The sequence below is a fragment of the Zalophus californianus genome, chromosome 3 (assembly GCF_009762305.2).
Source record: "Zalophus californianus isolate mZalCal1 chromosome 3, mZalCal1.pri.v2, whole genome shotgun sequence".
In the NCBI taxonomy this organism is placed as follows: Eukaryota; Metazoa; Chordata; class Mammalia; order Carnivora; family Otariidae; genus Zalophus; species Zalophus californianus.
Genome location: NC_045597.1, coordinates 168791013 through 168815780, shown reverse-complemented (window position 1 = coordinate 168815780; position 24768 = coordinate 168791013). Strand labels below are relative to the sequence as shown.

Here is a 24768-nt window from a genome sequence, read left to right as displayed (position 1 = left end):
AGAGGTTCTTCTTGAAATCTGCTAGTAATTGCCATCTTTCCTGATGTCAGGTATTTGCTCCTACAAATTAACTGGAAGGTTTATTTTTGAAAGTTTATAACAGGGGGCTAGGAGGGAAATGAAAAAAGTTTAGAACAGGTTTAAAACCTACTGAAATTCTTTGAAACATTTAAGAAGAGATAAAAATTTGTTCTCCAACTTTTTGAAGTATTCTAAAATTAAAACACACATTCTAATGTGTTTTAATTTTATTAATTTTACTAATTTATTAATATATTTTTGGCAGTAATCACTTTTTTCAAAATGCTTCCTATATAAATGAGTTCCTGTTTCAAAAAGCATTTTTTTCAGAAAGCATTTTCATATTTGTTGTCAAAATATATTTCTCTTGAAGAAAATATTTTCTAGCATTTGCTAGAAAATGTAATATAGCTACTTTTCATCAAAGAGAAGGTGAGCCCGGTGCCCGGTTCGGTCGGGCATCTGACTCTTGCTTTTGGCTCGGGTCATGATCCTCAAGGTTGTGAGGTAATGAGATTGAGCCCTGCCTCGGGCTCATTGCTGGGCATGGAGCATGCTTAAGATTCTCTCTCTCTGCCTCTGTGCACCGTCCCCCACCAAAAAAAGGTGAGCAAATTTAGAATATTTGGGGTTTTGTTTAAAATGTATAATTTAATAACTGTTTTTAAATGTTTTGTTACCACAAACTGTGGGATACTTTTGGTTTCATTAAAATTTTTGTAAAAATTCTCTTTATAATATACAAGTCTATTTAACCAGGAACATAGAAACTGGAATATTTTACAGATAAGAGAGTAATAACTTTGAAGGAAATGTAGAAAATTTTGAGGATTTGTGGTGGTTGTGTCAGATGCTAAAGGGAGGTGTGAAAAATGTCTCTTGGCTTTGCCAGTTATAAACTGAGACCTTAGCACAAGTAGTGGCATGATGGAGAGAGGTAAGAGTGGGCTCATGAGAGAGGTGGAGATGAAGTAGAGAGAAGGAATCAAGATTATACTTTCAAGGTTACTGACTATAAAGGCTATAATAAAATGCATGTACAAGGTCAAGAAAGGGATTTTTGTTTTTAAAATAGAAGGAATGTAAGTATCTTTATTAAAATGTAGGGAAAGAGCTAGAGATGGTAAATGTAGAAATATATCCTAAAGTTACGAAGAGATCTTATATAAGGTGGAAAAACACTTGTTCCTTTAGAGTGGCATGACAGAGATTAAGATGGGTGTAGATAAAGTTGTTTATAAAGTATTTGTAGCCAAGTTAGGAGTGGGAAAGGAAGCTGTAGGAGTTAGGTAAAGGTTTGGATAGACATCGACCAGTCAAACATTGCCTCTTCCCTTCATTTCCCTTCCCTTCCCTTCCCTCCTCCTTTTTTCATAACATGAGCAGCCCACCCCCAGAGAATGATGTTTTGTGGTTTCTAAGTTGTTTTCTTTTTTTTTTAAACCCTTAACTGTATTGCAGAAAGTGTTTAATTGATGTCTGTAAACTAATTAAGAATTTAAAAGTATTCTGTAATTGAAATTTTGTAAAATAAACAAGCACATAATAGTGAAATTCTGTAAATTTAATAGATTATTTTATAGTACTCACACTTGAGAATATTACCATAGATTTTGGAAATTACTTGGAAACACAATTTTATATTATAGTAATAATGAAAAAGTTTTATTTTAAAAATATCTGTATTGAAGGAAGGTGAAATTTATCTATTTATGAGCCTTTTGCTCCTGGGAGTAAAATGTTAAATGAGGCCTTGTTTTATTTCTTATATCTTTGTGTTTTTCCAACATTGTTTTTGTTTTTTTCTTCACATGTAATTATATATGAAGAAAACATCTTTAAGATTCAAAGGTTTTCAAGAATAAGGGCTTAGTTAATGTTACTCAAACTTGACAATTAGAAAACACTTTCTGAAGATATCCTTATTAAGCATATAAATACTATTCATTTTATGTATTTAAGTAAATGTGAAGATAAGAAAATTAATCATTTGAATAAGAACTTTTAAAATCCTGATAAAATGTACATAATATAGAATTCACCATTTTAACCATTTTTACATTTAGTGCATTAAGTACATTCACATTGTTGTTCAGCAATCACCATCATCCGTCTGCAGAGCTGTTTTCATCTTCCTAAACTGAAACTCCATACTCATTAAACAATAAGGACCCATTTTTCCTTCTTCCCATTCCTTGGCAACCACCAATCTACTTTGTGTCTTTATGAATTTGACTACTCTAGGTATCTCGTATAAGCAAAATCATACAGTATTTGTCCTTTTGTGAATGGGTTATTTCACTTAGCATAATGTCGTCAAGGTTCATCCATATTATAGCATGTGTCAACATTCCCTTTTTAAGATTGAATAATATTCCATTCTATGTAGAGACCACATTTTGTTTATTCATTGATCCCTGGGTGAATATATGAATAGCCAGCTTTTGGCTATTGTGAATAATGCTGCTTTGAACATGAGTATACAAATATCTGTTTGAATCCTTTTTTTTTTTCTTTTTGTTTGAGTCCTTGCTTTTAATATTTTGGACATATACCCAGAAGTAGAATTGCTGGATTGAATAAAAATATTTTATTGTTTATTTTGAAAATAAGAAATTAGTGAATATTAATGATATTTCTAAGCCAAAAGCTAAGAAAAAGCAAGAAACCAGAAAAGTAAGCATAGCGCAGCATCTACTTTTGTCTGAGGCCAAATTCTGACAAAATTGAGTTTTGATAGCTTTGTGGGGAGAGAAAGAGAAATCAAAGCCAAATCAAAAATCAAGTGAAGTTTTAATAGCTTGTGGGGTGAGAAGATAAAGCTGAAACAAATCAAAACCTTGTCTGTGGTAGGGAGATGAAAGGAAATCCTCCTCCACCGGCTACAGCCTGAGAATAACTGTAAATCAGAAGGAAAACTGTTTCCCCTTCCCCACGTAGGGCACCATGGGGAGAGTTGCCTTGGTGCTGAGCAGAGCAGAAACAAAAGAAAACAAAACCTATCTATCTTTCAGATAGCTTGACCATGGTGAAGACTTTCACATGGATTTTCAGTTCAAATTTGCATTATTGAGTCATCCAAGGAATCCCTAGTTTAAAATGGTTTTGGAATGGGTGATACTACAAGGTAGATGGCGGAGACAAATGTAGCTTCTCTCTGGAGGAAGGCATTGTCTTTCTTAGCTCCAGGAAATTCTCAGGAATAATTTTTCAAGGCAGTGATCAGCACACAATTAAATATAATCAGATGTGTGAGAGAGCAATAAGAGTAAGGATAAAGAGAAAATAATAGCAAAAAGATTACAAAGTTTTCAGATATTAGGATTATCAAACACTGATTATTTTTTAAAAAATAGTGCTTATTTTGATTTTAGAAATAAAAGATAGGCTTGAAAATATCTGCAGGGAAGAAACTATAAAAGTTAAATAGCACATTTGAAAAAGGTCCAAATAAAACTCCTGAAAAATACTGACATTAAAAACTAAGTATTAAGTGAGTTTGGCAATGTTGACATAGTTGAAGAGAGAACATGTAACATAGAAGATAGATTAGGAGAAAAATTCCAGATTGTAGGAAAAGAAACAAAACTATGGAAAGTAAAGAAGAGTCATTTAAAAATGTGAGAACATATTGAGCAGATCTAATATAAGACTTAATTGGAGACCTGAATGAAGCTAGAAAATGGAACAGAAGCAATATTTGAAGAGAGATTGGCTGAAAAATTACCTGGATTTCATGAAAGACACCAAATTCAGGAAGCTGGATGCAGATTCTTAAGCAGGACAAGTAAAAAGACCCCTAGAAACAGGAAATGGCGGGGGCTTTGGGGCTGCAGGGGTAGGGGTGGAACAAAGACAAATGGCACATCTAAAAGCAATAGCAGAGGTAGGGAAGGAGAAAGAGATCACCAGAACAGTTCGACCAACAGCTGACTTCTCAAGAGTAGTAATAAGAACCACAGTGCAGTGGAATGGTATCTTGAGTGTGTTGAAAGGAAATAACTGCCTAGAAATTCTGTACCTAGAGAAAGCATCTTTAAAGTCTGAGTGTGAAACACAAATGTCTTCAGACAAATCAAAACTAAAGAGTAGGTTACTAGTAGACTGTAATTATAATGATACCCATAAAGGGTGGGTTTCAAGCAGTGGAAAATGATGATCCTAGATAAGTAATTTGAGATGCAAGAGGGAACTAAGGACAAATGAAATAAGTTAAATCACAATCAATACTTTTACCAGTGTCCTGAATAACTCAAGGACTTGAGAACAATGTAAAACCATTTACCTTCCTCCTGACCTGTATGCTATTGTTGCCATCAACTTTTTTTTTTATAGCCCCACTAGACATGTTTTACTACTATTTGTTTAAATATATCCATATAATTATATTTACTTTTATCGTTCTATGCTAAATATGAAGAGGAGGTCCACATGGCGGGGAGGAGGCTTCATAGGTGCCGATAATATTCCATTTCTTGGCTTGAGTGGTGATTATGGTATAGTGAAGGAGTAGGTGAAGCATTGCTTCATATTTACAAGTTAAACATAAGATAAACATTTTATGTACTTATTTATTGGTATCTTACATTTCACAATCCAAAAGTTCAGAAAAATAGGATACAAATTATATACTTCAAAAAGGGTAAGTAGGAAACACAGTGGCCACCATAGGTTTGGAAAAAAAAAATTAAATGGCATTATTATCCTAAACCTGTGAGCAAAATTTGACTAGTTGCACACTGTTTAAATAATATAGAATATCAAAATTTTAAGATAGGGGAAGGAATAGAATATTTAATTTGTTAAAACAAATTGTAACGTGTTTCTTTAAAATTTGGTGATAAAGAATGATCTAGTTTCTATTTTAGAGCCCTTGCCCTTTTCCAGTTTTAGTATATGTGCTGCCGAAGCGAGCACGAACCCTTGCCCTTTATCTGTCAAATCTGTCTTTATCTAGGATGTCTTGTCTTTTTCAATGAAAGCGTTCATACATGTGGGAAGCAAATGAAGAATGGCTAAAGAAAAGGATATCCAGCTGTAGTGTATTTTTATAATTGTCTCCTCTGATCTGAAAACTACTGTTACATGTACTTGTGAATTTTGAGGTGCATACTTAGCTGAAATGTGTAAATTAATACAAATGTCAGACCTAATAATAGCAGTATAATAGTAGGAAGTTACAGAATGTAGTTACAGACAAAAGGTACATTTAAAAGTGATAGGAAATTTGGTAATTTACCAAGATAAATAATATATATTTACTTTATAGTTCTTAAAAGTCATTATAGCATCTAAATATTTATATTCTCTCTGCTCCAAAAATTTTATCAAGTCTTAACCAACATTTGGCAATTATTCAGTTTCCGTTCTTACCCAATTTTTACAATCATACTATCTTAAAAAAGTACGTGTTAGCCTATTAAAATGTATGCCACAAAACAGATCATTGACTGAGAGTTAAATGTATTTCTTGCAGTAAACATATCAGATATTCGGAGATAGCATATGATTGTATGAGAAGTAAATAAGACAGTATATACAGAACTCTTATAACAATGCCTGGCATATAAGAAACAGCCTAATAATGTTAACCACTGATATTTTTATGCAAGGACATATGTATGTTAAAACTATATATTTTAAGTATGTATATTAAAATAGTAGGCATTCTTATTTCTTTCATTTTGTGGCATTATACTAGTCATTGATTTAGAACTATTCTTACTTTTTAAAAAAAAGTTCTTCCAAGTGGCCTGAGTTATGATGAGGATTCTAAGGGATGCCTTGGTGGCTCAGTCAGTTAAGCGTCTGCCATCAGCTCAGGTCCTGGGATTGAGTCCTGCACTAGGCTCTTTGCTCAGCAGGGAGCCTGGCTCTGTGGCCGCTCTCCCTGCTTGTGCTTTCTCTCTCTTTCTCTGACAAATAAATCAATAAAATCTTAAAAAAAATGATAAGGATTTTAAGGCCTGTGTAGGGCCAGCTCTTACTGAACATTCATTATATAGGTACAAGGAATCAGAGGTACCACCTGTTTCTCCATATCTCTTGGGGAGATACAAAGTTGCTGTCCTGCCTTTGGTCTGCCTGGTTGGTAAGGGACCCTATAATTAAACCAACCACTTGAAAATTTGGGGTAAACACAGTGTTGAGTTTTATTCTCAAATTACTTAAAACATCCCTCCTCAAAAGACCATCTTGGGACATTTAATCTCTGCCCCCCATTGTAACTTGTATTCATTTTTAATCAATTATAGTGTTTTTTTATGATTTAGTGGTTTTAGGGTAACTTATGGTTATGAGTATAGAGTGTACATTTTTATATATTTTTTGTTTTAGACATTTTGTGACCTTGAGCAAGTCAGTTAATCTCTTCACATCTTATCTCTTTATCTTTAAATTTACTGGTACACAAATATTTATAAAGTAGTTTTAGTACTAATATTTTTCAATTAAATGTTTATTTTTGAGGAATTCCTTTTTTTTAAACAAGAAAACAATAAAAACAAAGATTTCCAAACAGCCTAAAATGTATCTTTTTGTCATATGACTCTTGTGTTTTGCTTTGGATGTATTCATTTTATGTTAGTTCAAATCAAGAGACTTAGTGAGTAGAGAAAAATTACTTTATTCAACATGTCTTAGTAACTTTAAAGCATAATCTAGAAGTTACTATGAAAGAGGTACTCAAGACAGTAAGAGGAATGAGGATTCTACTCAAGTGCTAGAAACTTTCATATAAACCAAGAATTGTTTAATAAAATTTATTACATACTACCTTTCTTGGATGATACTGAAGTTAATTCAGTTTTTCCTTGATAACTCAGGCTCATGACTGGCCACATCCTCAGGGACTATGGAGATTAATAGTTGTATATCTGTAAAAGAATTTACTTAATAGTAAATGCCTACTGAGTAACCTCAGTGTGCCAGACATTGGATTGGGCAGTGGGGATACATGTTGAACAAAAACACATGTGTTCTCTGTACTCTAGGTGTAGAGTCTGGGTGGGGAAAAATGACATCAACCAAATAATCACAGAAATAAATGCATAATTTTAAACCCTGATCAAGTGCTATGAGAAAACTCATAGTTAAGAGTATCCCTTTGGGGGGTGCCTGTGTTGTGCAGTCAGTTAAGTGTCTGACTTGGTTTCGGCTCAGGTTGTGATCTCCAACTCCTGATCTCAGGGTCATGAGATCAGGCCCCACGTTGGGCTCTGCAGCTCAGTGCAGAGTTGGCTTGAGACTCTCTCCCTCTGCCCCTCCCCCCCCCCACTTTCTCTCTCACATCTTAAAAAAAAGAGGGGTGCCTGGGTGGCTCAGCTAACTGAATGTCTAACTCTTGATTTCGGCTCAGGTCATGGCCTCAGGGTCATGGGAACAAACTTTGTGTAGGGCTCCACGCTCAGCATGGAGTCCACTTGAGATCCTCTCCCTCTGCTCCTCTCCCGCTCATGCATATGCTTGTGCGCGTTCGCTCGCTCTCAAATAAATAAACATAAAAAAATACACCTTTGGGGGGCACCTGGGTGGCACAGTCTGTTAAGCATCCAACTCTTGATTTCAGCTCAGGTAATGATTTCAGGGTCATGAGATCGAGCCCCATGTCAGGCCCCACTGGGCATGGAGCCTGCTTAAGATTCTTTCTCCCTCTCCTCCTCCTCCCCCGACCATCCCCATTTGCAAGCATTCTCTTTCTCTCTCTGTCTAAAAAAAAAAATAAAAAATATCCCTTTGGAATCAGACAAATCTGAGATCAATCCCAACTCTGACATTTGGTAGCATTGTATTGGGCAACTTTCTAAATCACAGTTCAAATGAGAACAGTCTGCTTCCTGGATTGTTGTGAGGATCAAATGAAATAACATGTATGACATTATTTTGCTTTGCTTTGTTTTCTTTTCTTTTTTTTTTTTTTTTTTTTTTTACTTGTTTATTATCTTCCTGGATGAGAATATAAGCTCCATCAGAGCAGGAACTTTTTTAGTCTGAGTTATTAACTCCTTTTCCTAGCATCTAGATCAGTGGGTGTCACATCATGGGCATAAATAGATATTTGTTGAATGAATGAAATGTCTTAAGATTTCTTGCAGGTAATCTTCATTCCATAAAAAATATTTTGTACTCATTTGTCTTTTCTCCCTCATAGTCAGATTGACATTTTCATTATTGCTGTCATGGCTATATTCTGCAGTGCTGCTTTGTCTCATCTAATTTAATGATGGACTAGAAGATCAGATAACCAAAGTGGTAGAAATATTTGTACTATATAATAAGAGACATTTTCTGTTAAGAAAAAAGGCCTCTCCTAACAGTAACAGCAGTGAACTTTTGTGTATGAACAGTGAGGTTTTTGGGTTATTTGAAAGGCTTTTTTTGATTTCATCCATATTCTGTATACTTGGCGTTGCCAGATAAGTAATCTCATAGGTGAAGTATTACAGTTCTTCTAATAAAGCGTACTTATTCTAGCTTTATATCACATTATATCATAATTTTTGTGTATAATTAGGTTAGAAGAAATTTAAGTTTTGAATTTTTAAAAGTTGGCCACCTATTCTGTATATTAATTTTTAGGGGATCACATAGAGCTTATTGTTTGATATAATTTCAAAAAATATTTAAGGTCATTTTTATAATATCCTAATGAACTGTTCTCTCACAATGTCTAAAGTAAATTCACCTGGTTAATTATTTTCCAGGGTACTTGTTTGCCCACTTGTTATTCATTGATTCCCAACCCCCACCTCTTATTTAATGGCAGTATCTCCCAGAAGTTAGAATGGTTTTTTTAGCTTTATTAATCTTGGCAGCAGGGTCTAAGATGAGTCACCAGGAACTGAGCAACTGAAAAAATTGAGTCTTCAAACAAATGAAGCATTATATTTTATCATGATAGAGATATTTGTTTTTAGATCTTATATTCTAAAATAAAGATAAAATGCTGTAAATGGATCCTTGCTTACCCCATGGGGTATTATCTGCTGAGAAAGTGAATTTCTATTTGAAGTAATATCTAGATTTTTATTATTGTTGTTGTTTCTTTTTGCCTTAATGAGACCCAGAACATGATATAAAATTAAATTCCAATGAATCATTGCCATGCTATTTATTTCCACTAATGGTAATTATCTCTTGAAATGCAACCATTCTTTCTAATTGGGTATCATGATTGAAAAACTGCAGCTAAACTGGCAAACTAATTACATAGAAAGTAATTCTTTCATCCTTAATATCTTCAGTAGTCACTTCTCAGAAGAAAACACTTAGCTGCATATTCTAGGCTGAAATTTTCAATATAATTTTGGGTTCATTTGAATGACATTAATTATTATATTAGCTAGATGTTTGACATCAATAAGGAAATAAAATTTCCCAGCTGTGTTTTTAAAGTAATGCCAGTAGGAATTATTTTCTTTTGTAAAAACTTTTCTTTCCCCTTTTTACCTGTAAGTGTAAAACCTAATGTTAGAGGGAATGTTTAAATAAATTGTGATATAAACACAGGATGGAATATCATGTGAGTATTAAAAAAATCATACGGTGATATGCTTATTTGGGAAAGTTAAGTAGAAAAATCAGGATACCAAAATCATTGTATAGTATCATTTCATAGAAAAAAGACTTGAAGGATATAAATCAAAATTTTAATGAGAACTCTTTGTGATGATGGATTTTGAAAAAATTTTTTTCAACTTTATTTCCAAATTTTCCTTTAAAATGAAAAATAGTAATTATAATTAGTAAAATAGAAAGTCTCCATTTCAAACTTTCAAACAAATTATGTAAGAAAAACAGCTCAGAGATTATATTGAAGAATCTGAATTGTATCTCCCAAACTATAGATTAGCTAGAAATGTTTGACAAACTTTTATATCTCGACTCTCAGAAAAAAATAACTGCCATTATTCGCTTCCTAGTCTCTTTGCCTTAATGCTTCAAAAACTATCACTTGAAGAGCACCTGGCTGGCTCAGTAGAGCATGCGACTCTTGATCTCAGGATTGTGAGTTTGAGCCCCATGTTGGGTGTAGAGATTACTTAAAAACAGAAAGTACCATATGAGGTTAAGAGCCAGAGATAAAAATAGCAGATAGCACTACAATAGTCTCTTTTTCTCTTTACCTTTTATTATAGAAAACTTTGACATATAGAAAGCATAGTAAAGTGAATTCACATATTCTCAGTTTTTAAGAATTCCCAAGATTTTTGGGCTAAGTGGCTGGTTCAGTCGGTAGAGCATACAACTCTTGATCTCTGGGTTGTAAGTTTGAGCCCCACATTGGGTATAGAGATTACTTAAAAATAAAATCTTAAAAAAGTAAGTCTCTAATACAAAAAATAAAAAGACTGATTTTCAGATGACATTTTTTGTCTAGAAAAATAGTACAAGCTCATTGTAGGAAAATTGGAAAATTCACAAAATACTAAAAAGAAAGTAGAAATCATATTGCTCAGAGTATATTTCTTTTCTATCATATTTATACATTTTCATAGTTAAGATTTATTAGAAACAGTTTTAGATTTTATTTTGATACTATATCAAAGCTTTTTATACTTAAAATATTTTCCATTTTAATGGCTGCATTAAGATATACCGTATTTTTTTAGAATAGGTATATACCTAATTAGAATACCATATTACATTGTACTTCAACACATTTTCTTATTACAAGAGTTAAAGAGACTTGTATTTTTGAGTAAGGGGTATAGTTCTTCTACTTAATACCTAAGGTAGGGGAAATGGCCTGGTAAAGGTACGGGTTTTCTCTGTACCAGATAATGCCTGTTATCTTGATCCATTGGTCCTTTGAGAGAGTTGTTTTACTTTTGACATTTGGAGAACAAGTAATGCCCATAGTGGGCCATTTTAGTAAGCTTATATTATATAAGCCCTATTTTATTTAATTTCTTTAAAATTGGTTAATGCCAGGCGCCTGGGTGGCTCAGTTGGTTAAGCAACTGCCTTCGGCTCAGGTCATAATCCTGGAGTCCCGGGATCGAGTCCCACATCAGGTTCCCTGCTCGGCAGGGAGTCTGCTTCTCCCTCTGACCTTCTTCCCTCTCGTGCTCTCTATCTCTCATTCTCTCTCTCTCTCTCAAATAAATAAATAAAATCTTTTAAAAAAATAAATAAAATTGGTTAATGCCATCCCAAATGTCATTGAGTTATCTGAGTATGTGATGCATTCATTTCTCCAAACACTATCAAGAGAAAACAAGATAGTAAATTCAACTAGTAGCAGGATATTTGACATCAGGGGAAGTTTGGAGAAGGTTCCTGCTATAGATTGAATTCATCAAAGAACTCCAACTGATGAGGAGGAGAGATTTTTAGGTGTGTATTTTTGTGGATATATTAGTTTCCTAGGGTTGTTGTAACAACCACTGAGTGGCTTAAGATAACAGATACTCTTTCACAGTTCTGTAGGATAGAATTTTAAAATCAAAGTGTTAGGGCCATGTTCTCTATGAAGGTTCTAGGGAAGAATCAGTTTTTGCCTTTTCCTAGTTTATGCTGGTTGCTGGCAGTCCTTGGCATTCCTTGGCTTGTAGCCCAGCTCTCCAGTCTCCACCTCTTTATCCACATGGCATTATTCCCTGGGTGCGTCTCCTCTTTGTTTCTCTGTCTCTTTTTATAAAGACATCGCTGATTGGATTTAGAGTCTCTAATCCTGTATGACCTCATTTTACCTAATTACATCTGCAAAGACTGTATTTCCAAATAACGTCTCATTCTGAGGTTCTTGGTAGATGTAAATTTTGTGAGGGCACTATTCAACCCAGGACAGTGGGTGTGGGTATTCTGTGCGTGAGTGTATGGGAAACTGGGGTTTGGGGGTGGGGCTATCATAATCTTTCTGAGAATGCACACTCTAATTCTCCATTCTCTTCTCCATTATTGATTTTTACCTTTTGTAAATTTTATATTATTTTTTAAGTCATGGAGCCCAATGAGGGCTTGAACTCAAAACCCTAAGATCGAGACCTGAGTTGATATCAAGTGGGATGCTTAACCGACTGAGCCACCCAGGCGTCCCTCTACTTTTTTAAAAGTGTATTTAATATGAGAAATATTCAAAACTACTATTCTTAAACAGTATTTTAAAATTCTATGTTAAATATTCTCTGCTCAGATAAAACTAATCTCATGAAGTCTTTTTTATGCTTTTATGGTTCTAGCATTCTGAACTCAAAACTAGGCCCAAAAGTTTCTTATTTACTAAAAATATTTGAGCACAGCATTATAAGGTTATTATAATATTCCAATTTTTCCTATCCTTCTAAGAACATAATTTGGTTTAGGCAGAAGGTTATTAAATACTTGAGTGATTTACTATGAAAAATTCTGGGTTTGTGGAAAAAAAAAAGGAAAGAAAAGAAAGATCAAAACTAGACTGTTCTTCCACATCCTCTACCATTAATACTGCCACCAAGAAAACACCAAAAATTAGCTAATCGATGCCCCCATATACCCATATTTTTAGATTGTTTTATTTATTAATATAAGTGCATAATATTTGCAGGAATTGATTTTAGTAATGATTTACAGTAGAATATCTGGTAAAAAATAATTGATTCACTTTTGGGACTTTGGTTCCTATAGTAATCAAAGTATAGGAATATACTGTAAAAAATTCATTTGAAGTTTTCCACTCATACTCTGTAGTAGCAAATTGAATGCTTCTTGTTATCATCCATAACTTAACTGTCAGGATTTTCTAGGGTTGTAATAGAAAACCAGTGATTTCAGAAAGTCATTAAATAACTATTAGAGAAAGTAAATAGTGTTAATAAAATGTGAACTCAGAACTTTCTGATTATTTTCTTAAACTCTCAGTTTTGCACTTTTTAGATTAGAAGAAATTTTTAGACTTGATTGATGCCCTTTTTATAAATCAGAACATATTATAGTTCTTATCTGCTTATTCTAAATTTATGATGGACATACTTGACTATATGATAAAATAAGATACATCATATCTTACTTCCAAAAGCTACCTTTTGTAAACGAGACTTAGAGATTTAGAATGAAATGCAAGGCCATGTCAATATATATCTTACCTTCTAAAAGCTCTCTTGTAGCCTTCTGTTTAGAACCTCTTTTGGCTTTTAGGTTATTTAAAATGTTCAATGTTTACTCATTCACTAAACTAATTATATAGGTATAATGTATTTTATATAGGCACTATACAAAGCACAGAGCTGGAATGATAAACCTGACAATATATATGTGTATATTTCTCTATTCATTCAACAAATATTTATGGAGCATCTACTGTATGCAAGGTACAATATCAGGAACTTCTTGATACAAGGGTGAACAAAACAGACACAGTCCCTGCACCATTTATAGTCTAGAAAGTAAGACATTAATTAGATAGTCATACAAATGAATGCAAAATTATCACTATGAAAAATGCTATGAAGGACAGATGAACAGTGCTATCAAAGGTCAAAAGGGGATTTGAGTAGTCTTTGGAGAGATGAAACAAGGGCTGAAAGACTTCTCTAAGAAACTGACTTTTGAATTGAGAGGCAAATGATTATTGGAAATTATGTAGTTGAAGAGGAGGATGTGAGAAAGTTCCGTAAAGCAGAGATAACATATAATAAATCTTGTACTGTAGAGAGTGTGAGTTACTTGAAATGAAAGGAGGTGGTGTGGCTGGAACACAGGGAGCAAGGAGGAGTGAGATGCAAGATAAGGCAGGAGAGTGATGGCAGGTGCCAGGCCAGTCAGGGCCTTTTAAACTTGAAGTCTTTTTCTCCAGAGCAATGGGAAGGCTTTGAGAAATGGTAAGCAGTGTGGGGATGGGAGAAAAGGGCATGAAAGGATAAGATTTGTTTTCCCAAAAGATTGGTAATAGAAGGGACTGAAGAGGGAAAAGTGTGAATGAGGGAGATCAGTTAGAGGCTATTGGAGTATTCCTGGACAAAAAAGCTTGCATTAGGGGAGTGACAGTAGAAATGGAGAAATTACGTTATGAGCGTATACCACACAAAGGATCTATCCTTTGAGGGATTTTTATTATTCTCTGAGCAAAAGTTTCCAATTGGAGATCGAAAGAAGTATAATTTGTTGCCTCTCCTGGCAGTTATCCCACTATCCTACTGTTCCACTTGTAAGCTTGCAATTTCAAAAGTTCAATGATAATTATATTATTGGTACTTATTGATAGTTGTCTTGATAATAGGATAGTACTTGATGGTGACCCATGACATCCTCCTTTTCTGGGGTCGCCGGGGTGTACCTACAACTTGATGTGAACACTAAACCCTTTCTTACTGAAATGTTATTTTCCCTCCTGAGTTTTCTCCTCCTCTTCCTATTATTATTATAGCTTTTTTTTTTTTTAAGAATGTGATGTAATGATGGTGTCATGGTATCTTATATTGGTTTATCAATGATATATTTAAGTTCTTGTTTTCCTTAATGCTTAATTACTAGATAGCCTATTATCTCCTGAGGAAAAAGCTTTAGGTTATAGAGTTACATGAGCAGGGTTGTTGTCTTCCAAATTCCCTCATTTTTCTCTTGTTGTGCTTTTCATTGAAGTTGATTGATTACTCTCTCTTTAGTGTAAAACACTGTGGAAAATAAGTGAATTTATCAGTGATTTGTAATAACTCTTTACAGTAACCTCATCAGTTATTTATGAAAGTGGTTTATGTACCAAATGAGCTTTGGTGAGAATAATGTGCTTTATACATTGATTAGTTATGAAATAAACAGATTTCACATCTTTGAATTTCAGTACATTTCCCCATTAATTTAGGATAAATTTTGATGACATTTTGCAAGGACCCTTAATAGCTAGAGAGTGTTAGAAGTCATGAAGGAGGAATTGCAGCTGGAAACTAATATTAAAGTTTAAAAAAAAAAGAAAACTTTTTTTCCTCAATAATGTGTCAGTCACTTTAGAAAGTTGAAAATACAACATTCAGTGAATAAATGGCACATTTTCTATTTATCTTTAACCCCACCTATAAGCCTCTAGCCAATTCAAAAGCCGTGTCCTGTCCATCAGTAAAGAGATGGTGGCTCACCTTCTTTAGGGCTAACTCTTCTGTGGGGAGGGGAATAAGGGCTCATTAACAACTAAAGAATTATAAATAGAGGGCAGAGTTAACTGTGCTTCAGAGTTAACTCCTGGAATAAAAAAAGCTTTTCATTTTCTCAAGATGCTATGGAAGCAATGTCTTTTTTAAGGAACCAGTATATCTGCCTAAAGGTGTTTCTAACTTGCTGGGAGAACCTCTTTTTATGCTGGATCTACTCCTACCTTCCTGGATTCTAGCATCCTGACTTGACTTCCTATATCAACCACCTTCTGAAACCTGTCTTCTACCTGACCTGACTTACTTCTCTGCCAACCACCTGCCCTACCCGGTGCCTACTTTGATATTGTCTATCATCTGTGCCTTCTGCTCACCCTTGACAAAATAGCCCAACTCTATGGCTCTTTCTCAAGAGCCGACTGTTACTTAGCACTGATACACCTCTTACAGAAAATAGCATCCAGGATATGAGATTGGACCTGTTAGTTTGAGAGTCGTGTTATATCTTAAACCTTTCTCAGATCTTTAGAATGCTTACTAACTGGGACTTAAGGTATTTTTGACTAGGGCTCTCTGAAGACTAAAGTTAAGATTTTAGGGGCTCCTGGGTGGCTCAGTTGGTTAAGCGTCTGCGTTCGGCTCAGGTCATGATCTCAGGATCCTGGGATCTAGCCGGGTCAGGCTCCCTGCTCAGTGGGGAGTCTGCTACTCCCTCTCCCTCTGCCTGTCCCCCCACCTTGTGCTCTCTCTGAAATAAATAAAATCTTAAAAAAAAATAAAGTTAAGATTTTAAAAGTGGAATAGTTATTATCACTTTTTTTTCCCTGTACTGGTCTGGCCAGTAGTACATACTCAAGTATTTGTTGATTGTATTATAGTCACCAAATTCCATATTTAATTCTCTTTGGTGTCACTAACAAAAGCCATTCAGCAGCCTTTATTTCTGATTTCTTATTACTATGTAAAGCACTCTTAAATTACTTTCTTTATCCACAAGCTAGCAGAATATTTTATAGCAGCAATAAATATGATTTAAAACCAATGATACTGCTATAGAAAAACCAGATTTCTATTTACTGTTAAACACTAATTCTACTTAAGTCAAATAACATACTTAGAACTTACGTGTTGATTAGCAGTACAATGTATGGCAGTTTCACTTGATATTAAAATACTAAATTGACTAGTTTCTGTCTATATAAATAAGGTTGAAATCGGTACATTGTAGTACCTGAAAAACTTAATTATTTTATATACACATTGTAGTACCTGAAAAACTTAATTATTTTATATATAATATACTGGTATAAATGAAATAAAATTTATGTGGCACTGAGCATTAACTTCCTCCTGATATTATGATTTTTAAAAAAATATTTAAATATGTTTAAAAATTAATATGAAGAATGTTGACAGTGTGTTTATTTTTATGTATAGTTTGTGTAATCTATTTCACTATTTTATAGTTGTGGCTTCTATATTATCAGAAGTTTAAAAAAACTCCTAAGACATAGTAGGATTGCATCTTTGTTTCAGAATTCACTGAAATGGTATGTAGTGTTTATTTTAGAGCAACTAATGATACAGTATGGGATTTTAGCCTTTTGTAAGCCTATAATCTTAATGTAGTTTCACCCATATGCAAAGAGAATATGATGTAAATAGTTACAGCGCTGAACAACATGCATGAATTATTGATTTACAGTGAACATGTACATTGAACCAGTGAACTCATGTGAGCATTTCTAACCTATGGGATATTTGTTTTACAGGAGAAAATAGAAGTAGAAATTATTTTTACAACTTGAATATGTAAATCCCCGTTATACCAATTCTTTTGCCAATTGTTACCACAAAATTGGCTAAAATTAATACTCTTCTGTCATAATAGATCAAGGCAATTTACATTTAGTTTTCTTTGTCTTTTTTATTTGTTTGTTTTGTTTTATTCTCTCCACTCCCCAATTATTTCATGGCATTTCAGTGCTTCAGAGAATTTAGATGAGCTCTCTTCCTCCAGTAGCTGGTTACTTAACCAGAAGCACAATAAGAAAAGGAGAAAAGACAGGACAAGATTGAAATCTCCATCCTTGGCTATCATGAGTACAGCTGCTCGAACAAGGCCACTTCAGAGTTTCCACAAACGAAAACTCTACCGATTGAGCCCTACTTTTTATTGGACACCGCAGGTAAGGCTGCCTATGGGAAAACATGAACAAAGATTTTGTCATCAATGTATTTCACATACAAGAGGATATGGATTGTTCCTGATTATTTAGAATAATTACATCTAGAAAGCTTTAAATATATAGTTTATAAATGACATAGGTATTGACAATATATAAGTGGAATTTAATAAATTTTTTAACATGACAATGTATTAAACTCACATCTCCATTTTTTTTTAAATGCATTGTTATGCTTAAACTAATTTGAAGGAAAATTACATATCGTGGTGATTTTAAAATTTTACTGGTAAGGGTAATAAGGAAAATACAAGTGTACTACATATTTGTCTTGCTTAGTAGAGAAAAAAGTAAAAATCTGCATAGCTGCCAGTTACTTTGTAAGAAATGGCATCGCTCTCCTTTTTCGGTTTGGTATTTGTTAATCCTGGAGAGCATGTCTTTTCCTTTGTCTGGAATATAAGCAATGCAATTTTATATATCCATGCTTACACTTTTTACAATTAAAATGTACTTCATTAAAACCATGCATTTTAAAAAGCATATTTTTCATTTGTTAGCAGAATGTTAAATCTACATCTTTCAATACATATCTAAAACTGATAAAGGGCAAGATAAGTTACCTCTAGTTTTTGTTATATGACATGCTTTTTAGGAAAGTTTTTTAATAGGAAAATATTTTTATTTAAAATTTTTATATAAAAATCGTATTTTTAATGATTTTTATTTAAAGATGCTATAAGAAATAGATAAATAATACTTTTGAAATGGAGTGTAATTTCATAATTATAATAGAATTGTTTACCTAAAATATTGAATCTTATGAATATGCCATGATATTCTGACTGGAAGGAATTTGCTTGAATAATTTAGGGGATTTGTTAGCTGTTATTAGAATACTTTATATGCCCTGAGATTGTAAAGATTGGCCTTCATTCAGCAAACCAAGGAAGAAACGAGTGTGAGATTATTGTTACTAGTAGACCATATACTTTATCATATTCCAGTCATTATGCTAAGCATTTTCAGTGCATTGTTTTATTATTATCTCAAAATATAATTGTGAGATGTTGTTAATCCCCCCTTGAGATGCAGAAATTGAGGTGCAGAGAGATTAAGTAATTTGCCCAAGGTCACACAGCTTGTAAGGAAAATGTCTGATTCCAAACCCCATGTTCTTACTCATTGTATTGAGAATGACAAAAATAAACCAAATCTTTTTTGTTTTTGAAATCAGTTAAGACAGTGTATTTGGGGGTTGGGGAAGGGGCTTATCTGGTTAGAGGTATTAAGATATGCATCATAAAATAAGGGCTTTGAAAGACAAACGGATTTTTGAAAGGTTATGGGAAAGTTAGAGAGAGAATTTTAAGTATATAGGAATAGCGATGATAAAAATGATGGAAAATAACAGATGTTCTCACCCCTAACTTATCCCCCAAATTGCCAGGATATTTAGTTGCCAATTATTTACCTTTCTAAACTTAATAAATGTCCTTTCTCTCAGGAAGCCTTCCTTGACATCCCCACTATGGGATATTAATATAGCGCCTTGTTATAAAAATAACTCATTATTTTATTATTATCATTTATTTTTCTGTTTTTCTCATTACATTGTAAGTTCTTAGAGAACAGGGACTATGAATTTCTGAACCTACAGAGCTTTGCACAGTAACTGTCCCAATAGTATATGCTCAATAAGTAATTGATGTATGAAAGAATTAATGTAGTGGACACAGAAAGATATTTAAAAGGTAATGGAGAGTGAGAATTTACAAGTTGTGTGTGTGTGTGTGTGTGTGTGTGTGTCCTCAATTCACTTCATGAAAAGATCTGTAACAGTAAGTAATATCTAATAGAATTTTCTTGTAAGGATGGAAGTGTTCCATAAATACCTGTGCTATCCAATACAGTGGTAACTAAATATATGTAGCTATTCAGTACATGAAATGTGGCTAGTGCAACTGAGGGACAGAACTTTCTATTTTATTAATTTTGATTTAAATAGCCACATACGGATAATGGCTACCATACTGGATATGACCACTCTAGACTCATACTTACCCTGAGAGCAGTGAGTACATAATGGTACTCATTCTTGTTTTCTAATACCATTCATTCCCTGTTGAAAGGAAATAGGGGTGTTTGAAAAAATGGCTGATCTCCAGATGTGGGGAAGAGAGTGTATAAGATGAGCTTGGAACATCTCAATGTTACCAGAAGGCAAGGTAGTGTTAAAAAAAATGATGGGGGGGGCATATCAAAAAACCCAGAAGCTAGTTTGAAGAGGCTGCCACTGGCCAAATTTAGGGCTGTTTGAGCATCTAAGGACAGTAATGAACCATTGAGAAAAGGAAACCATGCATCCATACTGCTGACAGTTAAATTGATAGATAAAAAGGAGAAAGGGAGGACTTTCCCATATAGTAGAATGCTGATTAATAAATATGGAGTGAGCACAACTACAGAATTATTGCAGTGATCATGGTAAAGACTGATTAGTAAAGAATCATCAATGAGTGATCAAAACTAACATAGCCTATGAGAAGAAGAATACAGTTTCAGTATGCCATATTTTGGCCAGGGATGGATGGCTGAATTTAATTATAAGAAAATATCAGACAAAGCCATAACCAGCAGCACGTTATTAAGAAACTGAAAAGTGGCCTGTCTTCTTCAAAAAGAAAAAGTCACTGTCATGAAAGTCAAGAAAGACTGAGGCAGATTGAAAGAGACTTTAAAAAGATGTATGACAATTAAATGAATATTTGATCCAATCAGAATTCTTTTAGGGGGGAGAGGGGATTCTTGGGACAATTGAGAAAACTGTGCCTTTGGTGGTAGATGATATAAAAGTATTGTATCAATGTTGAATTTCTTTTTTTAAAGATTTTTTTATTTATTTATTCATGAGAGACAGAGAGAGGCAGAGGGAGAAGCAGGCTCCCAAGGAGCAGGGAGCCCGATGAGGGACTTGATCCCAGGACCCTGGGATCATGACCTGAGCCAAAGGCAGACGCTTAACCATCTGAGCCACCCAGGCGCGCAATGTTGAATTTCTTAAATGTGATAACTGTTTTGCCATTATGTAAGAATATGTCCTTATTTTAGGAAGTACACATTGATACATTAAGAAGTAAAGTGGCTAAGGCATCCATTTTATTTATTTTTAAAGATTTATTAATTATTTTAGGGAGAGGAAGAGGGAGAGTGCAGGGGTGTTGAGGGGCGAGGGGGGAGAGAGAGAGAGAGAGAGAGAGAGAGAGAGAGAGAGAGAGAGAGAGAGTCTTAAACAGACTCCAGGCTGAGTGCAGAGCCTGGCACCTGGCTTGGTTTCAGCTCAGGTTGTGATCTCAGGGTCGTGAGATCAAGAGTCGGATGCTTAACTGACTGTGCCACCCAAGTACCCTAAGGCATCGTTTTATGTAATAAATTAACTCCTATGCTTGTGGAATGGTACTAGTTATGTAGCATCCTTGGTAGAATTGAGAAAATAATAATTTAAATTATTTTCTATAACGCTTAACTCTCTAGCAAAGTACTGGCTGAGAAAAGCTTATATTAAAGGCAATGGAGAGGTGGGAAGTTCTGCTACAACGTAGCATATAATAATTAGCTGATCATCACTCTCATTGCAACAAGTACATGTATAATTGCAGGAAAAAAAAATCATCATACTAGTAAAGACATTAGTAAGACGTCTGGTTTCAGCTCCAACACATAAAGAGAAGTCATCACTTCTACCCTTACAATAAGAAAAAGTGAACAAACTGAAAATCCGTGCTTTTCATGGACCCATCAAAGAATTGAGGTTACAGTACAAACTGCCACCCTGAAATATGGGCAGAAAAGTAACTCCAGAGAGCCACAGCCAAGATGTGCATACTTGGAGCAGAAGCCACAGCAACCATAAACTTAACTGGTAGGAACACTTAACTGGTAGTTTTGATGAATTACTGGGGGCTGAGTATAGACTAGACTAGCTTGAGAGTGAAAAACTCTTGGGGACTATAGTCTTAAAAGTCCCTCCACACATTCATGGACTTTACTTCTAGGCACCCCATTATCTTCTCACAATGAAGATCCTCAGTGGCTGTGGTGTGGAAGGGGAAGGGATAACTTTTATGAAATGAACCCAGAAATTGTAACACAGCTTTTTCTTCCAGGGAAAAGACTTTAGTGAAGTCTTAGCTTACCTGTGAGAGAAGCACTTTTTCCGCTGCTGCCCCCTGTAGCCTTTCTGTCTCACCTAACGGGCAGTGAGGGTGGAAAATAAGAAACATTTGTTGAAGTCACAGACCCACTAAAAGACTAAGATTTAATCATAAGATTATAGTAAATTATGCTACTGTGGTAGGTATGCTTCCTTTCTTTTTCTTTTTTTTAGAGTAGGCTCCATGCCTAACATGGAGCATCAACTCACTGCCCTGAGATCAAGAGTTGTAGTCTCTACTGACTGAGCCAGTCAGGCACCCCTGGTGTGCTTCCTTTCCTCCTCCTTTACCACCACACCAACAAGATTCTGGTACTATTAACAGTAGGTTACAGCTGCAAAGTATAGACTGTGAGGAGCAGTGATTAAGGAAGTTAAAAGTCAACAGGGAAGACAAAAACAAAGATGCTAGAGGAATTTTGAGTCCTCTGGCCCTTAAAAATATAGCAGATATTATACACAGCCCATTCCTAGCCATATTAACATAATGCCTCACAATAAAATTCTTTTTACCTCGGGGTGCCTGGCTGGCTCAGTCAGAGGAGCATTCAACTCTTGATCTCCGGTTGTGAGTTTGAGTTCCATGTTGGGTGTAGAGATTAATTAAAAAAAAGATTCTATTTACCTCAGATCCTGTTACCAGATACATCATATACAGCTTTTAACAAAAAATTACAAGGTATGGTAGGAACTCTGAAGAGACAAGGAAACCATCAGAACCAGGCTCAAATATGACAAAGACGTTGAAATTCTCTAAATAACTATGATTAATTTGTTAAAGTCCTAAGTAGAAAACAAGTAATGTATGGGTGCTATAAGCAAAGAGATGTAAAGTTTTTTTTTTAATTCAGTTAACAAATAATGTATTATTAATTCAGATGTAGAGTTCAGTGATTCATCAGTCTTACATAATAACCAGTGCTCATTATATTACGTGCCCTCCATAACATCCATCACCCAGTTACCCCATTCCCCCCCTTCCTCCCCTCCCTCCCCTCCAGCAACTATCAGTTTGTTTCCTGTTATTAAGAGACTCTTATGGTTTGTCTTCCTCTCTGATTTTGTCTTGTTTTATTTTTCCTTCTCTTCCCCATGATCCTCTGTTTTGTTTCTTAAATTACACATATGAGTGAGATCATATGATAATTGTCTTTCTCTGATTGACTTATTTCACTTAGCATAGTAACCTCTAGTTCCATCCACGTCATTGCAAATGGCAAGATTTCATTTTTTTGATGGCTGAGTAGTATTCCATTGTGTGTGTGTGTGTGTGTGTGTGTGTGTGTGTGTGTGTGTACACATATGTATGTGTACATATCTTCTTTATCCATTCATCTGTCAACAGACATCTGGACTCTTTCCATAGTTTGGCTATTGTGGATGAACATTGGGGTGCAGGTGCCCCTTTAGATCATTACATTTGTATCTTTGGGGTAAATACCCAGTAGTACAATTGCTGAGTCATAAGGTAGTTCTATTTTTAACTTTTTGAGGAACCTCCATACTGTTTTCCAGAGTGGCTGCACCACCTTGCATTCCCACCCACAGCGTAAGAGGGTTCCCCTTTCTTTTCATCCTCACGAACATTTGTTGTTTCCTGACTTGTTAATTTTAGCCATTCTAATTGGTGTGAGGTGGTATCTCATTGTGGTTTTGGTTTGTATTTCCCTGATGCCGAGTGATGTGGAACATTTTTTTCATGTGTCTGTTGGCCATTTGTATGTCTTCTTTGGAGAAATGCCTGTTCGTATCTTCTGCCCATTTCTTGATTGGATTATGTGTTCTTTGGGTGTTGAGTTTGAGAAGTTCTTTATAAATTTTGGGTATTAGCCCTTTATCTGCTAAAACATTTGCAAATATCTTCTCCCATTCTGTGGGTTGTCTTTTGGTTTTGTCAGACTGTTTCCTTGGCTGTGCAAAAGCTTTTTATCTTGATGAAGTACAATAGTTCATTTTTATTTTTGCCTTTGTTTCCCTTGCCTTTGGAGACGTGGCTAGTAAGAAGTTGCTGCTGCCAAAGTCATAGATGTTGCTGCCTGTGTTCTCCAGGATTCTGATGGATTCCTATCCCACATTTAGGTCTTTCATCCATTTTGAGTCTGTTTTTGTGTATAGTGTAAGAAAATGGTCCAGTTTCATTCTTCTGCATGTGGCTGTCCAATTTTCCCAACACTGTTCGTTGAAGAGATTCTTTTTCCATTGGGTATTTGTGTCTGCTTTGTCAAAGATTAGTTGACGGTAGGGTTGAGGGTCCATTTCTGGGTTCTCTATTCTGTTCCACTGATCTCTTTGTCTTTTTTGTGCCATACTGTCTTGATGATTACAGCTTTGTAATATACCTTGAAGTCTGGCACTGTGATGCCACCAGCTTTGGTTTTCTTTTTCAACATTCCTTTGGCTATTTGGGGTCTTTTCTGGTTCCATACAAATTTTAGGATGATTTGTTCCAGCTCTGTGAAAAAAGTTGATGGTATTTTGATAGGAATTGCATTGAATGTATAGTTTGCTCTAGATAGCATAGACATTTTGACAATATTTGTTCTTCCAGTCCATAAGTGTGGAACGTTTTTCCATTTCTTTACTCCTTCCTCAATTTCTTTCAAGAGTGTTCTATAGTTTTCTCAGCACAGTTCCTTTCACTTTTTGGTTAGGTTTATTCCTAGGTATCTTATGGTTTGGGGTGCAATTGTAAATGGTATCAACTCCTTAATTTCTCTTTCTTCTTTCTCATTGTTAGTGTATAGAAATGCCACTGATTTCTGTGCATTGATTTTATATCCTGCCACGTTGCTGAAATGCTGTATGAATTCTAGCAATTTTGCAGTGGAGTCTTTTGGGTTTTCCACAGAGTATCACATCATTTGTGAAGAGTGAGAGTTTGAATTCTTTGCCGATTCAGATGCCTTTTATTTCTTTTTTAAGTTGTCTGATTGCTGAAGCTAGGACTTCTAGTACTATGTTGAACAGCAGTGGTAAGAGTGGACATCCCTGCCGTGTTCCAGACTTTAGGGGAAAAGCACTCAGTTTTTCCCCAGTGAGATTGTGGGCTTTTTGTATATGGCCTTTATGATATTGAGGTATGTTCCCTCTATCCATATGTACTGTGAAGAGTTTTAATCAAGAAAGGATGCAGTATTTTTGTCAGATGTTTTTTCTGCATCTATTGAGAGGATCATGTGGTTCTTGTCCTTTCTTTTATTAATGCAGTGTATCACATTGATTGATTTGCAGATGTTGAACCAACCTGGCAGCCCAGGAATAAATCCCTCTTGGTCATGGTGAATAA

The 24768-nt window shown here is 34.8% G+C and overlaps 1 protein-coding gene across 4 annotated transcripts in view; it reads left to right on the top strand.

Moving 5' to 3' along the window:
- KANSL1L (KAT8 regulatory NSL complex subunit 1 like) overlaps window positions 1-24768 on the top strand; it is a 136984-nt gene that overhangs the window by 51757 nt on the left and 60459 nt on the right. For 2 of the 4 annotated variants that reach the window (XM_027590549.2, XM_027590550.2), the window contains one exon: window positions 17068-17272. In XM_027590549.2, the coding sequence (XP_027446350.1) occupies window positions 17068-17272 (205 nt within the window). The remainder of the gene's footprint in view (window positions 1-17067; window positions 17273-24768) is intronic. The other 2 variants (XM_027590552.2, XM_027590551.2) reach the window with 2 other exon arrangements.